Source organism: Chrysemys picta, chromosome 13 (assembly GCF_011386835.1).
Source record: "Chrysemys picta bellii isolate R12L10 chromosome 13, ASM1138683v2, whole genome shotgun sequence".
Classification (NCBI taxonomy): Eukaryota; Metazoa; Chordata; order Testudines; family Emydidae; genus Chrysemys; species Chrysemys picta.
This window is the reverse complement of record NC_088803.1, coordinates 25,852,751-25,875,538: the sequence shown is the minus strand read 5'-3', so window position 1 is coordinate 25,875,538 and position 22,788 is coordinate 25,852,751. Positions and strand designations below refer to the sequence as shown.

Below are 22,788 nucleotides of genomic sequence, written 5' to 3'. Positions count from 1 at the left end.
AAAGCAGTAACCAATCCTTTCCTGTGGGGAATACCTCAGGCTCATGTCTCTGATCTCTCATTTAGAATCTTCAGATGAAAGTGGATTAGCCAATACCTCAACAAGAACTCAGCTTCCGCAGTCCATGAAGATCATGCATGAGATCATGTACAAGCTGGAGGTGTTGTATGTTCTCTGTGTATTGCTGATGGGGAGACAGAGGAATCAGGTGAGTGTCTACCTAAATGTTCATATGTGCATAGAATAGTCATTGTCTCTTTAAATCCAAGCATTCAGTTTAGCCTACTTGAATCTACCACCATGCGCTCCAAGTTTTTGTTTAGTGAAGCTCTATTGGAGTCAGTGGTTAGAAAGTACTCAGTACTTTCCCATATAGAGTTCCTTTACTTCTGGTCCTCATGGTGAGGTTTGTAAACACTTTTTTATTTAGAGAAAGTTCTATAAAAAAATATACATTTTAAGCACAATCCTATAAGCATAAATAACCGGTACTTTATAAACCTACCTACGGATACAAAGGAATATGAACATGAACAGAAGAATTGTTCATGGTAGTACTCAGTGTGCGCTTAGCTGCTTTCTGGGCAAAGCACAGTCCCTATTGCATGCAGTTCACAGTTCAAGGATATACAGAGAGGGTGAAACTAATATAATATATAGGCTGGGTCTATGGCATCAAGAAAATCATGGACTCTGTGAAAGGCTCTTTGAATTTTTGGGGGGTATTGTGTAATTCAAAGACTTCATTTCTGACTTTTTTCATTGCAAGGATGCAGCTTTCATAATATACATGAACTGCTGTAAAAAGCTGCCTCTGATTTCTATCCCACACCAACCCCTTTCGCTATCATAATGTGCAAACTTTGCTGCATACAGGTGTCCATTTGAATACTATTTTTGTTGAGCATGGCTGTCTGAGAAGCAAGTGTTCCCCTGAAATCAAGGCACATTGTAAGAAAATACTTCTTTATAATTCCGCTATGATGAGAAATGCCAGCAAGAAACAGTGTGTTCTCCCTCTGCTGTTTCTGCCATGGTAACCACCATATAGATCAGCAGTTGCCAGGCTGAGGGGATTAAAGGTCATAGGTTTGTGACCTCAGTCTTCCAATTTGAGCAACCAAAGATCTTGCTTCAGAAATTCCATGCAGAATTACGCTGTTGTGTCAGGAGGTTACAAAACTCTTTTTGGATCACTGATTTATGAGAAAAAATGTGAATAGGCATTTAATTTTTCAGTAAGGGAACATTCTAATAAACTAAATTCCCTGATATTGAAGTTTCTCTCTCAATTCTCTTCCTGGTTATGTTGTACACTGTTCAGTTCTTCTCTGTAGTGCTAGCAGTGACTCAGTTACCACACTTCACTGCTGCCTTGGGATGATCACACCCTAGTAGAGAAGTGGTGCTTTACTTCATTTCTTGGCTTTTATTGCCCTGTAATTATAACCACACCCTCATGTAGTCACTTCACATATTTCTTTAGGTTGTCTTACATGGTTCTACTTAAGTGGTGAAAGATACGCTGCTGTTCTACCTGCTCCTTTCTTGGGGAGCCAAGCTGTACACGTTAAGAGGAAGTGTGATGGGGTTTAGCATAATGAACTAGAGAACTGGAAATGGGCATTAAACCGTCTTCACAATCTTGAGCAGCAGTGGGAAGATGCCAAAGAGGATTTGAAGTATGTAGTGTAAAATAGGTTTTGTTCTGGCATTAAACTGAACTATATAGCTATAGTTCAAATGGGGCCTCTAGGAAGGAGAGTGAAATTAGAAGCCAACCCTTCTGGTTTATGGGTGTTCTAGCATGCAAAGGTTAGCTCCGCTAGGTCTTACAGTTCAGCAGGCTAACATTAAGAAGGCAGGAAAGTGTGTTGGTTGGCACAGGACACAAAGGCACTGGGTATGACAGGATCTGATTCCTGTTTAAACAATGAACACTGGTGGAGACAAAAGGGAGCTGCTCCTTTCACATGCGTGGTCTGCATTTTCACATGCAGCTTTTGCATTTTATAGTTCACCCTGCTGTGGTTATGCCATACTGGCCACTGTGAGGGGCTAGTGCATCCAAAGTACTTTCTGCTGACCGGTATTGGCAACTTACATAAGTGTCTCCGGAAATGATTGGGAGAGTCCCTTGCTCTGTGCAGGAGGCTCTTGGTGTATGGGAGCATGTGAAGGCAGAGGTGGGGGTAGGTAAAAGGCTGAGTGAAATGCACTGAGTGCAAATATAATGTTGGGAGGATTCCACTTTCTGGGACTGCTGAGATAGACTTCATGTGTGGTGCTAGAAAACTGATGCAAAAACAGGATCCCTCATTCCCTGTTAGGGAAATGTCCTGATTTGCTGAAATCATGTCAAAATGTGACTGCAGGCAGTCCGTGGATTTCAGTACTATGACTGCTAAACAGAATGGCAGCTATGAAAATGATTGATCCAAATAAAATTAAGAAACATGGAATGACCTGCTGCTTGGGTTAATCTAAACACCGTAACTATTTGAGGAAAGATGGGCCAAATGAGATGGCCTGATTTTAAAAAACAAAAATAAAATATTTTTACTTCCTGTAACTCATAACCTGTGCTGTCTCAACTCTGCTGTATTTATACTACTACCCTTGCCCTGTATACCTGTCAACCTCTTTTAATACTTTTGTGAGGTTATAATTTGCATCATCCACAATCTTTAATAAAACTGGTAATTAAAATACTGAACAGTCTACTAGAGTTGGTGATGGGAGTCCAGAGGGAGCCTGGCATTGGTAGGGGAGGGCACACAGGAACAAGACTGTCTTAGTCAGGCTTGTGAATAGAACTTTGACTTGCACCTCATCTCCAGGGGCATTGCTCATTTTAGTCCCAAAGCTCCCGACATTCCACACATACACTTGGCCTTCTTCCCCTTTTCCCCCCCCCCCCCCCAAATCACTTACATCAGAAATGGAGAATCCTGAATCTGAGGTGTTAATTGAAGTCCTTTACTCAGAAGGAAGGAATCCCACAGCATAAGTTTCCTGCATGACTGACTGACTCCCTCATTCTGGGTTTGTCACATGGTGTCCCACATCTGGGCCTTGGCAGGCATAGAGGCGTGCTTGAGAGATGATGATCTGCATTTTCTTTTTCTTTTCTTTTTTAAAAAGGGGGGTGGAGTGTGGAAAGCATCAGGAAAAACATACCAGTTTGCTGACTAAAGCATGTGCTGCTTGTGCATCGCAGGTCAGTTCCCTGCTAATGCTGCAGGACAACGTTCTCCACAGCACCTAGTATCACACGCTAGGACACTTGAAAATAGTGCCTGTGGCGTTTTCCATTCCTGCCTGCAAAGAGCCACCCTAGAATCAGTGGCCTGACCTAGGATCAGCAGAAAAGACACTAGGGAACTGGCACTAAAGTGTTGCAGGAAGAACTTTAGAATAGATATATAGTTGGGTGTCCCTTTACCTTCAGTGTGCTAAATTTCCTCTTCCAGAGTACACTGTTTCCCCTAGCTCATTCTTCATCAGAGGAACCTCCATAAATTCAAGCATCAGTTTAGGCTGTCTCCAAAGAAACTGGATCAAATGTTTCTGTTCAGTGGAAGCGGACAATTTAATTCTTGGAGGAGACTGAAGTCTTCCCCTTGGGATTCACCACTTGTGTGTGGAGTAAAACCCACATTGTTCAATAAAGCATTTGTGTCTCTAACACGAGATGATGTAGCTATGCCCATCTGTGTTCTAAACTGCCCCTTTCCTCTTTATGAAGGCACCAGAAACAACCAGACAAGTTTAAAATTTTTCTTTTCCAGGTTCACAAAATGATAGCAGAATTCAAATTGATTCCTGGCCTTAATAACCTGTTTGACAAACTGATCTGGAGGAAACATTCAGCATCAGCCCTTGTTCTGCATGGGCATAACCAAAATTGTGACTGTAGTCCAGTGAGTACCCTAATTTCACATTTTGCATGGTAATTTGGATGCTACAGTTGTAGTAATTTTTCTTTCCCTGGGAGTTGCTGTAGTCCATTGATTTGAGAGCCTTGATACCAGATACGAAGCATTGCTTTATACCTGGAAACTTGGAGGTAAACTTAGTATTTATTTATTTATTTAAAATAAACTTAGCTTTGTTAAATTGCACACATCCCATCGCCCTTTCCATTCTCTTCTGTTTTGGGAAACTCATGCTGAAGTTTGTTCCTTCCTTATTCCAATTGATTGTCACACTCAGGATGTTGTAAATACTTTTTCAGTCTTGAAAGATTTCCAACTTCAGCCTAGTCTGAGATACCTATTTCTTCTGTGCTTATCATTAGTGATGATGCTGTAATATGTACAATACATATTTTAAAGGGTTTTTTCACCCTTCTGTTTTTTTGTAGGACATTACTTTAAAGATACAGTTTTTGAGGCTTCTTCAAAGTTTTAGTGATCATCATGAGTAAGTATGGAAAAAATAAGCTTACAGTAAATTGTATTCAGTGGCATCTCCTGTTCACTTTTAACTAAATTATTGAGCACCCTCAAATGTATTTAGATACCTTGCCCTGACCTATTGTATTTAAATGTCCCACTACTGATATAAAAAGACTTTTTTGGTAAATGAGAAACAGTGTGAAAGTAGGTTTCATGAGTCAGTAGGTGGCTCTCCTCCCTCAGAGTGAGTACTGAGCCAGTGCAGTAGTGTAGCACAGGGGTTTTGCTGCAGATCTTTTTAAATAGCAACGTCAAGGTCTAGGCAACTTGTGATCATTAAGGATCCCATGGAACTCTTCAAGTGACAGTTTAGTCCTGATAAAACTCAGCTTGGGGAATTGTATTTAATCATCCTAAATTTCTTCCAGTAGCTTAAATTGATAAAACTATTCATTATGTACCATCTGGTAAACACTAGCTCAGGTACTGTGTATGCAGTTTTTCCTTCCAAAAGGTAGGAAGGTGGTCTCAATATTCTAGTATTTGCTGATTGGATGTCAAAAATTGGGCGTCTTTCTAAGAGTATGTCTGCACTGCAGTTAGACACACGCAGTTGGCCCGTGCCAGCTGACTCAGGCTCGCGGGCCTTGGGCTAAGTGGCTATTTAATTGCTGTGTGGACATTCAGGCTCAGGTTGGAGCCCGAGCTCTGGGACCCTCCCCTCAAAGGGTACTATAGCCCAGGCAGCAGCCAGAGCCTGAACATCTACACTGCAATTAAACCAGCCCATGAACCCAAGTCAGCGGGCACGGGCCAGCTGCGGGTTATTAATTGTAGTGTAGATGTATGCTAAAAGATCTGCTATAGTGTAACCAGGAGTTGTGGGCTCAATGCAGAAATTCACTGGGTGAGATTGTATAGTCTCTGTTATGAAGAAGGTCAGACTAGACTAGATTATCATAATGGTCCCTTTGGCCTTGAAATGTATGAATTTAGGACTATTAAAGCCTTTCCACGCACAGTCCTAATAGAAACGTAAGGTGGTAACTCACCTGTGAACAGATACATTTCATGGCTTTGCTTTTTGCGAGAGCTATAGGATGATGCAAATATTTCTTAGTGGTACAGCTTGAGGAAACGGCACACATTTTGCTAGTGTGTATTTTGCTCTGGGTTATAATGTGCAGAATCCAGGCGTACCATTCTTTGAAGATTTTTTTTTTTTTTGTATTCTTGTTTGATAGGGCCAGTTCACTTTTCCTCATGGTACATCTTTTCACTTTTGGTGTTGTGACATTTATTTGTATCTAACTGTAGGCATTATCTTTGATGCCAGCACTTCAGTTCCAGCCATGAGGTATTAATGTAACCATCCTATCTCACTAGCTAAGTAGGATATTTTCTCTGGATTGTGTCAGACCCATCAAATGTCATTTGCTATGTAAATTTTAGCTGTGCTTTATAAAATGCATAAGATTTTTAGATTGGATGCTTAAGGGCTCCAACCCATGTAATTATGGGACACACTGCATAGCTACATGAAATTACCAAACCCAACAAATATAGATCATTAGAATGTACAGGAAAGGCCAAACTACACCTACGTGGAGAAAACTAACTTAATTTAAGACGTGTTCTGTCACACATGCCTCTATCCGATAATTCGCTAATTACATTCTGATTACATACCTTTTCAACAAACATCCCACTGCATGAAAAATGTCAATCTGTAATTTTCTGTGGGCCGCTTCATAATCTCCTGAAAACAGGGACTGGGAAAGGAAGTGCTGTCTGGTGTAGAGCTCTAATAAGAACTAATGCAAAAGTGCTTTCTGACAACGATAAGTAAAGTGTTCACTTCTAGACACAGACAGTGCAGGTAATTTCTATTTCAAGGAGCAATCTAAATTACACCTATAGCACTGGATTCTGACTTGTTTGTAATGTTTCAGGGGAAAAAATGCAAGGATAAAAAAATACCAAAACTGTCCTAAGAGCATGCACACGTTGCTCAGAATGAGGGAACACACATCTCATGTCAGAATGGGGTAGGTGGAGGGAACCCGGATGCTGTTCTCTTGTACCCTCAGAAGCTTCTGGTCTAGACAGTAAATAATGCTCTTACACCAATTCTTATTCTATAAAAGTGTCACATTTACCTTGTTCCGCTATGGCCAGGCCAAAACTGAGAGATCTCCTGCCGTGAAAACTGGGACCTAGATCTGTATCTCAACCCATCAAAAACTTTCCCTCTGCAGCCACTATTAGCCCAGCAACAAGCCCAGATGGTACAGTAAGTCTCCTCAGATGCTGTCCATATTAAAGCGATCACTATAAAAACCTCAGGCGTGGTTGAAACAAAAATAATAAAGTTAAACATCTAAAAGTTGAACATATTTAGATCATGAAAATTGGAATCCACTGAAACTGAATGGAAAGTGTGGAATCTAAAACAGAAATGCTTGAGAAAATGGATTATTAAAATTAAGTAATAGTAAAGTAAAATCTCTGTGTTAAGGCATGTAAAATGACTGGTAAACTTGAGTTACCTGAAAACCCAATGAAAGCAAGAGACTGAAGAGTGCTTGAACTCAGTTGGTACAGGGAGAGAGAACTCAGCTAAACCCCTGAGTTACTGGCTAAGGATTCAGAGAATTCCCTTTTTAATAGTGAGAGATGTTAGAATTCCATTGCAGAAACCTATTGACCTGGAAGGAAACAGAGATACCATGTGGCAACTCCAGCTGATGCTAATCAGCAGGGTAAGGTGTTAAAAGTAATAAGGCATCTGAGGAACAATTTATATTGTTGTCTTGCTCCAGCATCTTAAAGTAGGGGAGAAGTGTTGGCAGATGCTAAACAATACTTTTAGAGAGATCTCAATCATTACTATAGCCAGTGAAAGGAAAGCCTTTTGTAGTCTTGGAAGTCACCTGGCTGGAATTGGTGTGGCCTAGAAAATAGCTAGATAGTCCTGATAATGAAGGCCAGGAGGCTATGTTTGTAGTTAAAAAATTAATCAATAAACCATTGTTGGCCACTTGCGACTAAACCAGACTAAAGTTATGATTTACAGAAAAAATGAGTGTGTTGCATTTGAAAGAATAGTTCTTGTAGTGCATTTCTGTTAGATCAAAAAAAAAATTTTCTTTCATAGTGAATATTGTAGAATAGAGTATATAAATGATTTTCGCTCTCTCAAAAATGGTGAATGGGCAATTCAGGTTTATTCGACTGACATTGGAAAAACACTTTCTCTTTTATGTAGTTACTTGGCTAAATATTTTATTGAGAGTTCTTTACATTGCTATACCCGTCCCTGTTTTCTAGTTTGTTTCCTGATGTTTTTTGGCACTTTCCAGGAATACGATAATAACATAGTCAAGTAAATTGTAACCAAATACTGGAAAATTTGAGTGCCTTATACAATTTACTGTTACTAGTAAATCTTCATATTATTGGGCAACTATTGATAGGCAGCATAGAGACTCTTTTTGAGGGGTTCTTGGAAGGCTGTGCTATCTGAATTTGCTGAAATCTGTTAAGCTGCCATTTTGTATTTTTGAAAGTTAATGTCATAGCTTCCAACAGATTAAATAGCAATTATTGTAGGTGAAATACCTCTATTTTGTCAGTGCTGAAAGGCTATCCTTGTTGTGTTGTATCATTTTCTCTAATTTGCTTTTGGATGGTTCCGGTATAATAAAAAAGACAAGTGTAAGAAGCCTGGCACTGCTTTTTTAATGATTAGTGACAGGGACTGAATTTCGGGAGGACTGGCAATGTGATAGCATGCACTCTTAGGCAGGGCAACAGCCTGTTAGTGGGCTGCATAAATAAATGTCTGTTCCCATCTTTCCAGTTTCACAAATAACTTAGCCACACTGTCTTGTTTGGCTTGGAGTTGCACATTGCAGATGCAGTGCATATAACTAGCAACATTACATAAATCATGAATTAAGGAAACAAATGGATGTGCTCAGCCTCATTTTTCCTTTTTTTCTCTCAATGATTTTTTTTCAGGAACAAGTATCTTCTGTTAAACAGCCAAGAACTTAATGAACTGAGTGCAATCTCCCTCAAAGCCAACATCCCTGAAGTAGACGCAGTTGTCAACACAGACAGGTAGGGAGGAAGCTATAGGTTTTGTAGCCTGCTATTTCAAGCTCTCTTAAACTCTGAATGTTTGGTAAGTACTTACACTAGAGGTTTTATTTTATCTGCTCTGTTTGAAATCCTCCATGAAGCCCCGTTCCCTTAACTTCAGCAATAAGTTGCACTAACAAAACCACTAGGAAATGATGGAAATGCAAAGAATTGCATTTTCCATATATCACATGTGAAAGAAGCTAGGTGAAATTGCCACATCAGGATCAAATAGTGTTGCTCTATAAGGCCATTGCATTGCCAGGTGGAGAACCAGATCCTTCAAAGGAAGAAATAGCTACCCCTATTTTCATAGTAATGACTAGCTGACCTCTTAAAATGCACTTTATACTCTAAAAAGAGGCTGTGACAATGGCATTATGGAGTTTGATGTTTGTGTCCATGATCTCCATGTTGTATGCTTTTCTACCTGCCAGACTCACAAAGTGGGTGTTGTGAAGCAAGCTGGAATCTTTCTAGCTGATGAATAGCCACCAGTAATATTTTGCAGTTGGGATTTAGGCCTGGCCTACACACACATTACGTCAATTTAACTAAACTGATTATTTCACTAAACTGATTTAGAAGATATGAGTACCTGCCAAAGGGGTTCGATTTTAAAAGTGGCTAATAACCAAATTAAGCTAAATTGACATAATATATGTAAACCCATTTGAGTGGCCCCACAAAGGTGTTCTACGATACTGATCTAGTTAAATCAATATGACTTCTGAAGACAAACCCTTGGTAAACCGTTCTCTTCATGTGCTAGACAAAAGAATCCAGCTCACTCCCTCTGCAGGGCTCAGAAGACAAAGTCAACAAACGTATTTGGGTCACTAAACGCTACAGCTAATGTTTCAGACCAGGGAGCTGGTGTGAGTGGAAAGGTGCCATTGGCTTTGAAAAGGAATCTCTGGCACATGATGGGATTTCCCAGTTCTTAAATGTTGCCAACTTCCTCATTATCTGCCTTGTTGGTGAGAATCTACCACCGGTGTTGACCAGATCCTCTTTCCTGAGCACTGCTGCTGTTCCGGCCCTGCTTCAACCATTCAGAGGGAAATGCTGCCCTGTGTTGTACGTGTGCTAGAAGGAGGAGGGGCAAGGCCACAGATAACCTCTTCCATCCTGTGTAATTTGCAGAGGAACCTTCCCTATTTTCTGATAGCACTAGTAAGGGGAGCCTGCTATCCCACAGCCAGTGCCCTCCTTTGTGAAAAGCTCTGTTCTGTAGGCTCCAGGCTGCATCCAGGACCTCAGCTGGCAGTGACCAGCATGGACCAACGGAGCAGTCATGCTGCCTATCTTTTTGAACAGTAGAAAAACCCTAAACTATCTTGCCCTACACCTGCAGGTTGGCTCATGGTCTAAGCACATGAACAGAACCATTCCATTTCCTGCCCTTATTGTTTTCAGGTGCCACGCCCTTTCTGAATAAACCCAGTTTTTCTGGCAGCATGTCTGCATATACCACCTGCATAAATACTCTCCCAGTTGTGTCAAGGTGCTGTTCGTGTGTGTTTCAGTTTGATGGGTTTTTCCTGCAGAGACTAACAACTTATTTAGGCCGCTGCCTCAGTCTGAATTCTGTTACAAAAATGTTGTTGTGCTTGCTGAACCAAACTCTCCTTTCTACAAATGTGTGGTGAGACCCAGCCCCCTCCATTCTCATTCAAAACTGTCAGGCCTGCTGCTGCTCCTGATCACAGTGCTCATGTTTCTTTTGTATTTGGTAATGTTTCAACAAAAATGCTTTGTTTGAAACTTCCTTGAAAGCCAGTTACACTGCAGCTCTTGGAGACTGCAACATCAAAGCTACGTGGGAGCCGCTGTCATCCGTTCTTGTGGGCAATGTGAAATGCTCATGCATGACATTGCTGTGTGATACTGGACTCTTCATATTAAGCTTTGTGAGTAGAATGTAGCTTCATCTCCAGAAGTATGCTCTGTAGTGACCTGCTTTTGCCATCCTTCCACTCATATTTGTAATATTCCCCCCGCATTCTTTAGAAGTCTAGTCTGCGATGGAAAAAGAGGTTTGTTAACCAGGCTACTACAGGTCATGAAGAAGGAACCAGCTGAGTCCTCTTTCAGGTGGGTTCCATTTACATTGATGTATGTGGTTTTTTGGTGGGGTGGGAAGACTTGCTAGTCTTCAGAGTTCATGACCGCTGAAGTATTTTATTATCCATCGTGAGAAGACTTAAAATGTTCTGATTTGGTTTCTCTGGTAGCGTGAGTGGAATAGAGTGACTATTCTATGGAATTGCTTTACACCGCTTCACTTTGATGTTGAAACTAAATGAACAGGGAAACTTAGTTTAGCCTGAGATGTACACCTCTACCCCAATATAACATGACCCGATATAACACGAATTCGGATATAACACAGTAAAGCAGTGCTCGGGGGGGAGCCTGTGCACTCCAGTGGATCAAAGCAAGTTCGATATAACGCGGTTTCACCTATAACACGGTAAGATTTTTTTGGCTCCCGAGGACAGCGTTATATTGAGGTAGAGGTGTATGTGGTAAAGTAACTTTTCCCAATGAGCTGTTATAGCCTGGTTGAATTAGTAAAACTTCATTTATATTTGTCTCAGGTTTTGGCAAGCAAGGGCAGTTGAGAGTTTTCTACGAGGTGCCACTTCCTATGCAGACCAGATGTTCCTGTTAAAGAGAGGACTCTTGGAGGTAATAACCTAGATATCTGCTCTGGCACAAATACACTGTAACAAACTTAGCATGTATCTCCATGGGAATCGGTGGGTTTAATTTTTAAGAAAATCCAGGAAGCTTAAAAAACGGGTGCTAGAATTCACTGCAGCAAATAGGCAGACATATCTAATGCAACACCTTTGAGAGGTTTAGCTCTGGTTTCAACAACAAGATAAACTTTTAAGGGTGTGATCGCATTTGGTAAATCTGTGATTATAGGAACCTAAAATGTTGTACGTGATCATAGTTGTTTAGGTTTGGTTAAATCTAACTCTGGGAACTGGTACAGGTACTTACAGTATCCAGATTTTAAGTGATTTATATCTACCTTAGATTCAGATCTTAGATACTCCATTTGTGGGTGCTATGGAAAAAATCACCTGATTTACCTACTCTTAAAAGAATGAAATGTGGATAAACTTTTTGAAGCAGTAATTGAATCACAAGCATTTGAATCTGAGTTTACTGGTGACTTAGGCTAAAATGTGGTGGTAACACACTTTCCTTTCTTGCCAGCATATTCTCTACTGCATTGTTGACAGTGAGTGCAAATCACGGGATGTGCTTCAGAGTTACTTTGATCTGCTGGGAGAACTGATGAAATTCAACATTGATGCTTTCAAGAGGTTCAACAAATATATCAACACAGATGAGAAGGTAAATCTCTTTTAAAAAAAAAAAAAATCCAACCACCCTGCTCTGTGCCAAATACTAGGTGCAGTGTTGTGATGTACATGGGTTAATTTGCCCCTTTCCTTTTTCTGGGCAGAAGCAATTTATAATTTGGGGATTGGGGGCTCATAGTTACCTCTGAAATGAACGGGGCATTTGTACTTCTGATGTACTGTTTGAGGTAGTCTACAGACTTGGATGCACAACCCCTGTTCAGAACGTGACATGGCATCACTGCAAGCAATGTGGCTAGAGACTTAGTCCTTTAAAACAAAAGCTCAAATTCATGATCACAGTTATGCAGTAACTTTTCCAAAGGCCATTTGCATGGTCACATAATTGTACTCATCACAGGGCCTTGTTTGCAGACCTACCTGCAATGGGCAGCTAATCCTAATTACTGTTCACGCCATGGGTAATATCCAGCTTGTTAGCCATATACAATCTTCTCAAAGTGTATGAAACTCTACTCCACAAGTGCCTACCACTATAAAGTATATCACTTTTGCAAATGTAGCACTAAAATGTCTGTCTTTAGTTTCAGATCTTTTTGAATCAGATCAACAGTTCACTGGTTGACTCAAACATGTTGGTTCGCTGCATTACATTGTCTCTGGACCGATTTGAGAACCAGTCTGATATTAAAGGTAAAGGAAGATTTGGCAGCTCTTTGAGAGATTACAGTCAGGCTTTAAAATCCTTAGTAGGAGTGTGTCTCAGATGCATGACTTAGCCCATGTACTTACTGGGTGTGAGCACCAGTTCTTATTGCTGTGCTACCCACGTTGTCAGCTGGGATGGCCTTCAGCTGCAGATCACCCAGCAGTAAAAGAACTCTGTGGCTGAAGACAATCTGTCCTCAGGACAACCATCTTTTTTTCAACCGGAAGTCTCCCTTGGCTCTGTTCAGAGAGAAGCACAACCTGTCTGCAGCTCTGAATATGATGCCCAGTCTTGCATTAGGTTCAGGAGTTACTGTCTTCCATTTACATCCAGTTTTTAAGTGACAGTTTCATTCTTTTGGTATCTAAACTCTGCAAATCTAATAATCTGGTTGTCTTCCCTATAGTTGCAGAAGTCTTGTCAGAGTGCCGCCTGTTATCATACATGTCTCAGATGTCCATGAGAATGTCCTTCCTTTTCCGCCTCATTAATATTATTCATGTACAGACACTCACACAGGTAAAGAGCTGACATTAAAATATGATCACTGTAATCATTCATTATGTGTATTAATGGGTTTGGGGGTCTGACTTCTTTTCAAGATGTGTTTGTCTTCACTGTGCACTAGGAGTTAGAAGCATTTATCTTGGATAGATTTGGACCCTAAATGAATTCTGTGTCTTCATTTCATGGAATACTTGATCTCTGCATTTTTCTGTAACTTGATTTCCCATGTCTCCTTTATTTTAGGAAAATGTCAGTTGTTTGAACACAAGCTTAGTTATCTTAATGCTGGCCCGAAGGAAAGACAAGTTACCCTTCTACCTGCACACACTGCAAGAGATGGAATATACGGAAAAATACCCAGGGTTCATCCTGAACAACTTTCACAGTCTCCTGCGATTCTGGCAACAGCATTACCTCAACAAGGACAAAGACAGCACCTGCTTAGAAAATGTATGTTTGATCTCCTGCTGCCCTAGGGGAGAACCATGGTAGTCTTAGTGGGCCAGCTTGCACAAATGGAGAAATGAGAAGTTTTGACGGAAGTAAGGAAATGGAACTTCCTAAAGTGCTTTTATAGTGTCTTAGCAATTCAGTGCCAGGATGCACATGATCAGAAGAGTGTGAGGCAACTGTAGGGCTTGGATCTGTTCTATCCTCTGATCAGATCAGAGATGGCACTCTGGCCAGATTCCTGAGGAGTCAGTGCAGAATTGTTCCCTAGAAAGTGTACTGTTCTAGACCTGTGCCATAAATGTCGCAAGCAATGGGCTTCTGCCACTTTCCTTGAGGGGCAGGAAGGGGTGTGTGTATGTGAGGAGCCATTATGCAACTTTCATAGATTTCAATATCAGGAAGCTTTTCATACTATTCAGCCCAGCTTTTCCCTAACTTATGCTAATGCACCTGTCTGTCCCACATGGTCATGCTTGCCCCACGGATAGCCAAGCGATTCAAATACAGCTCTCTTAAGCTTTCACTCTAACACAGCCCTTCCTGCTCATTAATCTGTTGGTGGTGCTCTTCTCTTAACTCCCTCTAACTTGTCAATATCTCAGTGTTAGGATTGTACGGGTTAACATTCCAACACTAAAAGTAAATGATGCTCCTCTTCGGTGGCTTATAAATCCTGATCCGTTAACAGTCTAAATGGAACTCTTCCTTGCCCCTTTGTATCTGTACCAAGTACTGTAATGTGCCCTGGCTGGAGAAGCAGCTGAATTGTCCTGTCACCTTGGTGACAGTAATCATTGGTAGCTTGGACAGTCCTGAAGGGACTAGCCCCATCTCAATAGCTTTACTTACAGAAAATCCTGTCTTAATTGGATCAAACGCCGAGTAGGTTCAACCACTTTAGGTGTCCAAAGTCTTCCTGATATTTAGTCTAATTTTAAATTAAGTCTTAATTTTCCTTGTGCTCAATTTCTTTCCATTAGTCTCATGTTGTCTTCCCTGCCCCTTTGTATGACACCTCGCTTCTCAACCTCCATGCCATCAATGCCATTTATATTCTTCCTAAGCACTATGTGTAAATGATTCTTTTAAAGCATGTACACAACTAAACTCCTCTATAATAGAGGTTGGAGGAGTGTTCAAAACAAGTCTAAAATTCAGCATTTGTCTATCAGCTTTGACCCAACCCAAGACCCATAGATATCTCCATTAGGGCTATCAAACTATTAAAAAAATTAATCGCACTGTGAAACAATAACAGAATACCATTTATTTTAATATTTTTGGATGTTTTCTACATTTTCAAATATTGATTTCAATTACAACACAGAATACAAAGTGTACAGTGCTCCCTTTATATTTTTTTACAAGTATTTGCACTGTAAAAAACAAAAGAAATAGTATTTTTCAGTTCACCTAATACAAGTAATGTATTGCCATCTCTTTATCGTGAAAGTTGAATGTACAAATGTAGAACTATCTACAAAAAAAACTGCATTCAGAAATAAAGGTGTAAAATTTTAGAGCCTAACAAGTCCACTCAGACCTACTTCATGTTCAGCCAGTCACTCAAAAAAACAAGTTTGTTTACATTTGCAGGAGAGAATGCTGTCCACTTCTTGTTCGCAATATCACCTGAAAGTGAGAGCAGGTGTTCTCATGGCACTATTGTAGCCAGCCTCGCAAGATATTCATGTGACAGGTGCGCTAAAGATTCATATGTCTTTTCATGCTTCAACCACCATTCCAGGGGACGTGCGTCCATGCTGATGATGGGTTCTGCTTGATAACAATCCAAAGCAGTGCAGACTGATGCATGTTCATTTTCATTATCTGAGTCAGATGCCACCAGCAGAAGGTTGATTTTCTTTTTTGGTGGTTCAGGTTCTGTAGTTTCCGCATCGGAGTATTGCTCTTCTAAGATTTCTGAATGCATGCTCCACCCCTCGTCCCTCTTAGATTTTGGAAGGCACTTCAGATTCTTAAACCTTGGGTGGAGTGCTGTAGCTATCTTTAGAAATCTCACATTTGTATCTTCTTTGTGTTTTGTCAAATCTGCAGTGAAAGTGTTCTTAAAACGAACAACATGTGCTGGGTCATCATCCGAGACTGCTATAACATGAAATATGTGGCAGGTAAAACAGAGTAGGGGACATACAGTTCTCCCCCAAGGAGTTCAGTCACAAATTTAATTAACACATTATTTTTTTAATGAGTGTCATCAGCATGGAAGCATGTCCTCTGGAATGGTGGCCTGGGCATACGAATGTTTAGCATATCTGGCATGTAAATACCTTGCAATGCTGGCTACAAAAGTGCCATGCAAATGCCTGTTCTCACTTTCTGGTGACATTGTAAATAAGAAGCGGACAGCATTATCTCCTGTAAATGTAAACAAACTTGTTTGTCTTAGCGATTGGCTGAACAAGTAGAACTGAGTGGACTTTTAGGATCTGAAGTTTTACATTGTTTTGTTTTTGAGTGCAGTTACGTAACAAAAATCTACATTTGTAAGTTGCACTTTCAGGACAGAGATTGCACTACAGTACTTGTATGAGGTGAATTGAAAAATACTATTTCTTTTGTTTCTACAGTGCAAATATTTGTAATAAAAAATAATATACACTTTGATTTAAATTACAACACAGAATACATTATATATGAAAATGTAGAAAGAATCCAAAATACTTAATAAATTTCAATTGGTATTCTATTATTTAACAGCACAATTAAAACTGCAATTAATCGTGATTAGTTTTTTAAATCGTAAATATATTACGATATTTAATATATTAAATCGGCAATATACAAAAACCTGTAGGAGAACACTTCAACCTCCCTTGCCACACAATAGCAGATGTAAAGGTAGCCATCTTACAGCAAAAAAACTTCAGGACCAGACTCCAACGAGAAACTCTGAGCTCCAGTTCATTTGCAAATTTGACACCATCAGATCAGGATTAAACAAAGACTGAATGGCTATCCAACTACAGAAGCAGTTTCTCCTCCCTTGGTGTTCACACCTCAGCTGCTAGCAGAGAACCTCACCCTCCCTGATTGAACTAACCTTGTTATCTCCATACTGATTTATACCTGCCTCTGGAAATTTCCATTACTTGCATCTGAAGAAGTGAGGTTCTTACCCACGAAAGCTTATGCTCCCAGTACTTCTGTTAGTCTTAAAGGTGCCACAGGACCCTCTGTTGCTGTTTACAGATTCAGACTAACACAGCTACCCCTCTGATTTTTAAATCATGATTAACTCTTAAATCAATCACTTGAGTTAACTGCAATTAATCAACTGCCCTAATCTCCATGAAAAGGAAGTAAAATATCCAATGGGAAACTTAACAAGCAAACATCCTCTGCAGTATCTAACCTGGCGTCCACACTTCCTGCAGGTGAATGAGAGAGAGATTAGGAATGACAGGCTATAAATAGATACGACCCTGACCATCTGGGTTGCTTGCTCGGATGAGATACAAATGTAAACAGCATATATCATGGATGTAAATTAGTGTTCTTGGCGGCATGGTGGCAAGTTGCTCAACACTTCATGTTATAAGACCCTTTTTTCCAGTGACTCATAACTTTTTTCCCAGACTTTTAACTGTTTGGGCTGAAATTTTTCATGCCAGGTGTCTGTCTCAGGCTGATTTTCTTTGGGAGAACTTCAGCCAAAAAGGTTTAGCCATTTCTGAAAATGAGCCTAGGGGAATTTATTTTCCCTCGTGTTAAAGTCCCAGTGACCCTTTTCCTCTCAAAAGCTTAGGGCACCCATGCTTTAGAGTAGGGACTTGAAGTTTGGCAGTAGGCTGGTCTTTGTGTCAGGGATGTGCCTTTTGCCATTTCTGTGAAAATGCACCAAAATCTGGTTGTTTTGGGGGAAAAAAATCAGTTCACACTTGAGCAATAGAGACTGTAGATTTTAGCAGCTATAATCCTGCAAGACTTCCCCTGCATTTGCAGTTCCTGGCTGCTGTGGGCCCTGCCAGTTCCAGGCATCTGAACTGAAAGCAGGGAGGAAGCCTTTCCTCTTTGGTGCTCTCAATGAACCCCTGTTGTGCCCAGGCAATTAAGGGGGGGAGGCTGCCTGATGGCTGCAGAGGACCTAGCTGGACAGGTGGGAGTGGTTGGAAATAGATGGTAGCAAGGAGTCTAGTGGGGAGGGGGAAATCCATAGAATGTCAGGGTTGGAAGGGACCTCAGGAGGTCATCTAGCCCAACCCCCTGCTCAAAGCAGGACCAATCACCAACTGGGAAATTGCGATTGGAGGCTGGTGGGGATGGGGGGAGGAGGGAAGGGAGCTGGCGGGGCGTCTGGGTCTTTGAGCCTGGGGGAGGAGACTGATCAGATGTGAAGCCATGTGTATGAGTGTGGGAAAGAGATCCAGACGAGGTGGGCAGAGACTGGAACAAGGAGGGTGTGTGAGAGAAGAATGACATTGGATGAGGGAGGTGGGGATGGGGAAACGTGGGTTGGGGGCACAACTGGAAGCCAGGGTATTGTGGAGGGAGGGAGACAAATTGGATGGGGAGCCAGGGGACAGAGGAAACTGGGACTGGCTGGGGACAAGGGGGTGGGGACACTGGGATGGAGGAGAACAGAGGGTTGAAGCTAGGACTGGCTCAGCAAGGAGACTAGGAACAGATCTGAGAAGCCTGAGGAGTTGAGACTGGAACCGGCTTGGGACAAGGAGCCAGGGTGGAGGAAGAGACAGGACTGGGACAGCTTGAAGAGGACTGGGCAAGAAGGGATATTTTAGAACAGGGGTTCTCAAACTGGGGGTCAGGACCCTTCAGGGGGTCGCAAGGTTCTTACATGGGGAGGTTGCAAGCGGTCAGCCTCCACCCCAAATCCCACTTTACCTCTAACATTTATAATGGTGTTAGATTAAAAACACTTTTTTATATATTTATAAGGGGGGGTTACACTCAGCGGCTTGGTATGTGAAAGGGGTCACCAGTACAAAAGTCTGAGAACCCCTGTTCCAGAGCACACTCCCTTCTGCTGCCTAGATTGGAACCCAAGGTTCCCGAGTCTCTCCATCCCTCTGCTGTCAGCATATGTCTATGAACCTACTGGCCAAGTGTCCCATCCACCAAGTGCTGGTCCACAAACTATTCCTGCTCCCAGTTACTCTGTCCTCCAGCAGCAGAGCTCTGGGCAGGGATCTAAAGGTTCCAGCCCTGCTGATGAACTCTGGGGGTGTCAGTATGAGGACACATGATGAAATTTGGTTTTTGGTTTTCTTTAAATATAAATATAAATATATATATATATATATATATGAAATTATCCACGTAAAAGCTTAAAAATGAAGTTGCAAAGTCAAGCACTCAAAAGATAGGAAAAGCCAGGATGAAGGTTGTTGGTCCAACCTTTACATGGCCTTCTTGTGCATATGCATTGATACTCTTTCAGTACATGATCACATACTATTTTTTCCCCACTGGACCCCTGCCTCGTTCAGGACCTCCTCTGGAGATGAGTCAGGGTTGTGTAGTGAAAGAGGCTGTTGTCTGTGGGATCCTGCTTCATTTGTGGCAGACGTGGGAAGGTGTGATGCATCCTGGGGGTGCCCAGGGCTGCGAGGCACCTTGCTGCCACCTGCCCTTAGCCTGAGGAAGTGTTGTCTGTGCCTGCCAATGGTCAGCCCCCTGTCTCCACCAGCAACAGGCAACACAAGCACTCCCCTCTCAGCCTAGACAGACTCTGCTGTGCTTGTGCAGGTAAGCAACAGGCGCACTCCAACTCCTGAGTATTCCAAGCATCCCCATGCGATGTCCAGCCCCTGCTCCACTGGACGCTCACAGAATTACCAGACCTGCTGTTCCCAAAGGAACAGTACAAGCCCAGCTTACTAGTTACCCCTTAGGACACAGCTCCGCTTCACGTGCAGCACTGACGCTTGCTTTCTTTATAAACAAATCTGTTTGTTTAATAAAGAATAGTGTGTCAAAGTATAGCAAACAGAAATGCTGGGATCAGAGTTACACATACAGTAAAATAATAACACACCTTCGAGAGCCTAAAACTGACCGAGAAGATGCCCTCTTGTCTAAAAAGGTCCTGCTTACCTAAAGTCCTCCTCACAGCTTTTTCAACCTGGATGGCTGAGACCCTCCTTTCATAAATCCAACCCTGCTGGCAGCTTGCCTCCCCTGAGAAAGGGTGCCAGGGCATCTTTCTGCACCTTTAGGTACACTGGGCCACCTGTAAACAGCATCATCATTCCCAATCCTGTTAATTTCTTCTCCTCACATGCAAATAGACTCCCATTGGAAGACACACAATGGTCAGCCAGAGAGAGAAGTGTCTCCCACCTCCTGTCCGGTGGAACCTGTCTTAAGGCGTGTTATCTCTGGGTGAGCTGCCATTAACTGCCTGGTTTTAAGAACATAATTTTCTATATAATACATAGGCACACACACACTTTGCAGTGATTTAAGATGATCGCTGTGACAGGCTTTCAGCACAAACCATACATGGCCCTTTTTGTTAAACTTGTATGTAAATACCAGACCCCTGAGGTCCCCTGTAAGCCTTATGCACTCCGTGCCCCTTGGCACCGAGAGGCCCTTGGGTCACAGAAGGTGTGTAGTGAATGAGGCTGGGCATTGCAGAAAGAGCAAGGCCAATCTCCTGGTTAAAGCAGTGGGAATTGTATTCTCTCTGCCTCTACCACTGAGTTCCTTTGTGGTGCTGGGCAAGTCCCTTAAATCAAACCTGTCACAGGGATGTCACTAACTGTGATCCTCATTTTCTGTGTTCCCAACTTGAAACGCTGGTGCCTGATTTTCAGAAGTGCTGGGCACTTGCAGCTGCAGTCGCTGGGAGCTGTGTTTGACTACATGAAGTGCTATACAATGCTGAGCACTCTGAAAAATCAGGTCCTCCGTGTCTTAAATTGGGCATCCACAATTACTGGAGGATTTTTACCTTAATCTGTGTCTCTATACCCCATCTGTAAAATGGGATATTTATAATCTGTATTACAATACCAACCTCTTAGATGACCGTGTGTTAGGAAAATAAATTGTTTGAGGCGCTCAGTGCTATAGCGATGAGTGCCATAAGAAAGCCCACGAGGAAATTAATATTTCTGTCTTCAGAGCAGAGCTTGAATAGTGCCCAGTAAGGCCTGGGCCCCACCTTGAACAACGAGAAATCAAAAGATGGAATCACTTCATTCAGTGCGCACTGTCCCTCCTGTGCACTGAATGAGGTCCTGTGTGTAAAACTGCAATTAGTCTGTATCACCTTGAAAAGTGCCAGTGTAGTCAGCGCCTCTCCTGCCAACATGGCTACCGCCACTCGCCGGAGGTGGAGTCATGAAGCTGACTACTTAGAGCGTCGGCTTAGAGCATCTGCACCAGAAGTGCAGCGTTTCTAGTGTAGATGTACCCTGAGTGCTTTTCCCAGCCCTGAGGAAGAGCTCTGTATAGCTTGAAGGCTTGTCTCTCTCTCACCACCAGAACCTGGTCCAATAAGATACCCCCCTCCCCCACCCGTCTGTATCTTCACACATGCAGGAGAGGGCTGATTTAGGGTTACCCAGGGAACCCTTCCTAACCTGAGTGTTTGACCTAGCAGCCTTTGTTCTTTTCCCATGGTTTGTGTAATATATATAATACTAATAATTCACTTCCAGTATTGATGGTATAATATTTACCTATAATCCATCTTAATGGATGTTTAAGAAATAAGTGTCCTTACCTGTGCAATTATTTGTATAGTAGTAAGTTAGCTGTTGCATCTAGCCACTGAAGTGCCTGGGATGGGTGTGAGGCACCAGAAAGAATCTGGGTCAGCAGCCTGCAACATGCGGCTCTGTTGGTTTCCCTACAGAATCTATCAGTGTAGGTTTTTGTACATTAACCCGGGTAAGCAAAGCCCCACTCCTGAGTCCCCTCCCAAACAGCTGTTATCCTAGGAGCAGGCTAGCAAGCTTGCGTAATAGCCTGTGTTCCTTACCTGAGACAACTAAAGCCATGTGCCTGGGCTGGGAGGGGACATAGCTAGAAGGGCCTGGGACGGTAAGGTGAGGCACTTGAACGCCACAGAACGGAAGAGGGAGAGACAGTGGAAGGATGCGGCGATGAGCAGGAGCTGAGTTTATCCTGCATGCAATTTCTTTGAGAAGTTTCTGATCTTTACTTCTGCTTGGCATTCCTTGCTGGAGCTGAATTACAAACTAAAACCAGTCTTCAAGCCTGTAGATTGCTCAGTGCACAGGCTTTGCATTGTCTTATCTGCTTGTGCAGTTAATACACGACTGCTTCTCGTTGTGTGCTTTAGTGTCTTGCTAGAGATGCTAGCACATCTCTAAAACTGCCACAGCATATCGCTCTGCCATTGTTGTGTTCCACTTCAGCTTGGCACATGGCTGTCCGTCCATCCTCTCTCTTGAAACTGACACGCTGGCATGCCTGGTCCTTCTCATGTAGGCACCAGCTGAGAGCGCTCTACGTGAGAGTACGGTATTGTCTGCCATAACCATTGCGTTGCTCTCTTGGTGCCTTGTCTGCCATATGAAGGAACTGACAGATCTATGATAATGAAAATGTGCACTTAATCCAGTGCCTGCGCTGTGCATATGGAGCTGTTCAGGTGGAGGGTGACGGTGTCTCAGCTCCAGTTGCGCCTGGGGTTGAACCATATAACTGGTTATCACCAGTGCAGACTGCCTCAAGCTGCCTGACTCGGATACCATAGGAGAGCGTGCTCATTGCGGTTGATCAGGCAAAAATCCCGCATGTGAACAGAAACAGAGTTCTCCGGATTGGTCCTGTTCGCTGTGTAAGGGAAGCCGTATGCTCCACTGTGCGCATGGCAGCACAACTTGCCTTTCCTCACAGCTGTCACGTCCTTGGCAGAAGCAGTGCCCCCACCCTGTACCCTCCCCGCCCCCTGGCTTGCTCTCTGCATAAGGGGACAGAGCCATCACCTCAGGCCTATGTGGCTTTCTTTGTGTGGGCTGTTGGAGTACTCTCTGCCTCATGCCCACCTACCCTGCTGCCGACCTGCCAGGGAGTGGGAGCGGAGCTGTGCCACAGCAGGGGTAGGTGCCTGCTACCCTGTTGTGAGCGAACAGGCCCTAGGAGACAGGACCATGCTTAGGACCTTAGAGTACTGGGGCAGTATGTCGGCTGCTCCTGCAGTCTGGGAGAGGCCTGTCGCCTTGTCTGTGACAGCAGGTTCTGTGCATTGCATGCAGCTCTACGGCCT

At 42.6% G+C, this 22,788-nt stretch overlaps 1 protein-coding gene across 1 annotated transcript in view; it reads left to right on the top strand.

Annotated features, from left to right (window-relative positions):
* TRPC4AP (transient receptor potential cation channel subfamily C member 4 associated protein) overlaps positions 1-22,788 on the top strand; it is a 76,130-nt gene that overhangs the window by 49,239 nt on the left and 4,103 nt on the right. Inside the window, exons 9-18 of the mRNA XM_042854972.2 lie at positions 66-208; positions 3,792-3,923; positions 4,367-4,425; positions 8,424-8,525; positions 10,560-10,643; positions 11,150-11,240; positions 11,781-11,921; positions 12,475-12,583; positions 13,006-13,118; positions 13,350-13,556. Coding sequence (XP_042710906.2) covers positions 66-208; positions 3,792-3,923; positions 4,367-4,425; positions 8,424-8,525; positions 10,560-10,643; positions 11,150-11,240; positions 11,781-11,921; positions 12,475-12,583; positions 13,006-13,118; positions 13,350-13,556 — 1,181 coding nt within the window. The remainder of the gene's footprint in view (positions 1-65; positions 209-3,791; positions 3,924-4,366; positions 4,426-8,423; positions 8,526-10,559; positions 10,644-11,149; positions 11,241-11,780; positions 11,922-12,474; positions 12,584-13,005; positions 13,119-13,349; positions 13,557-22,788) is intronic.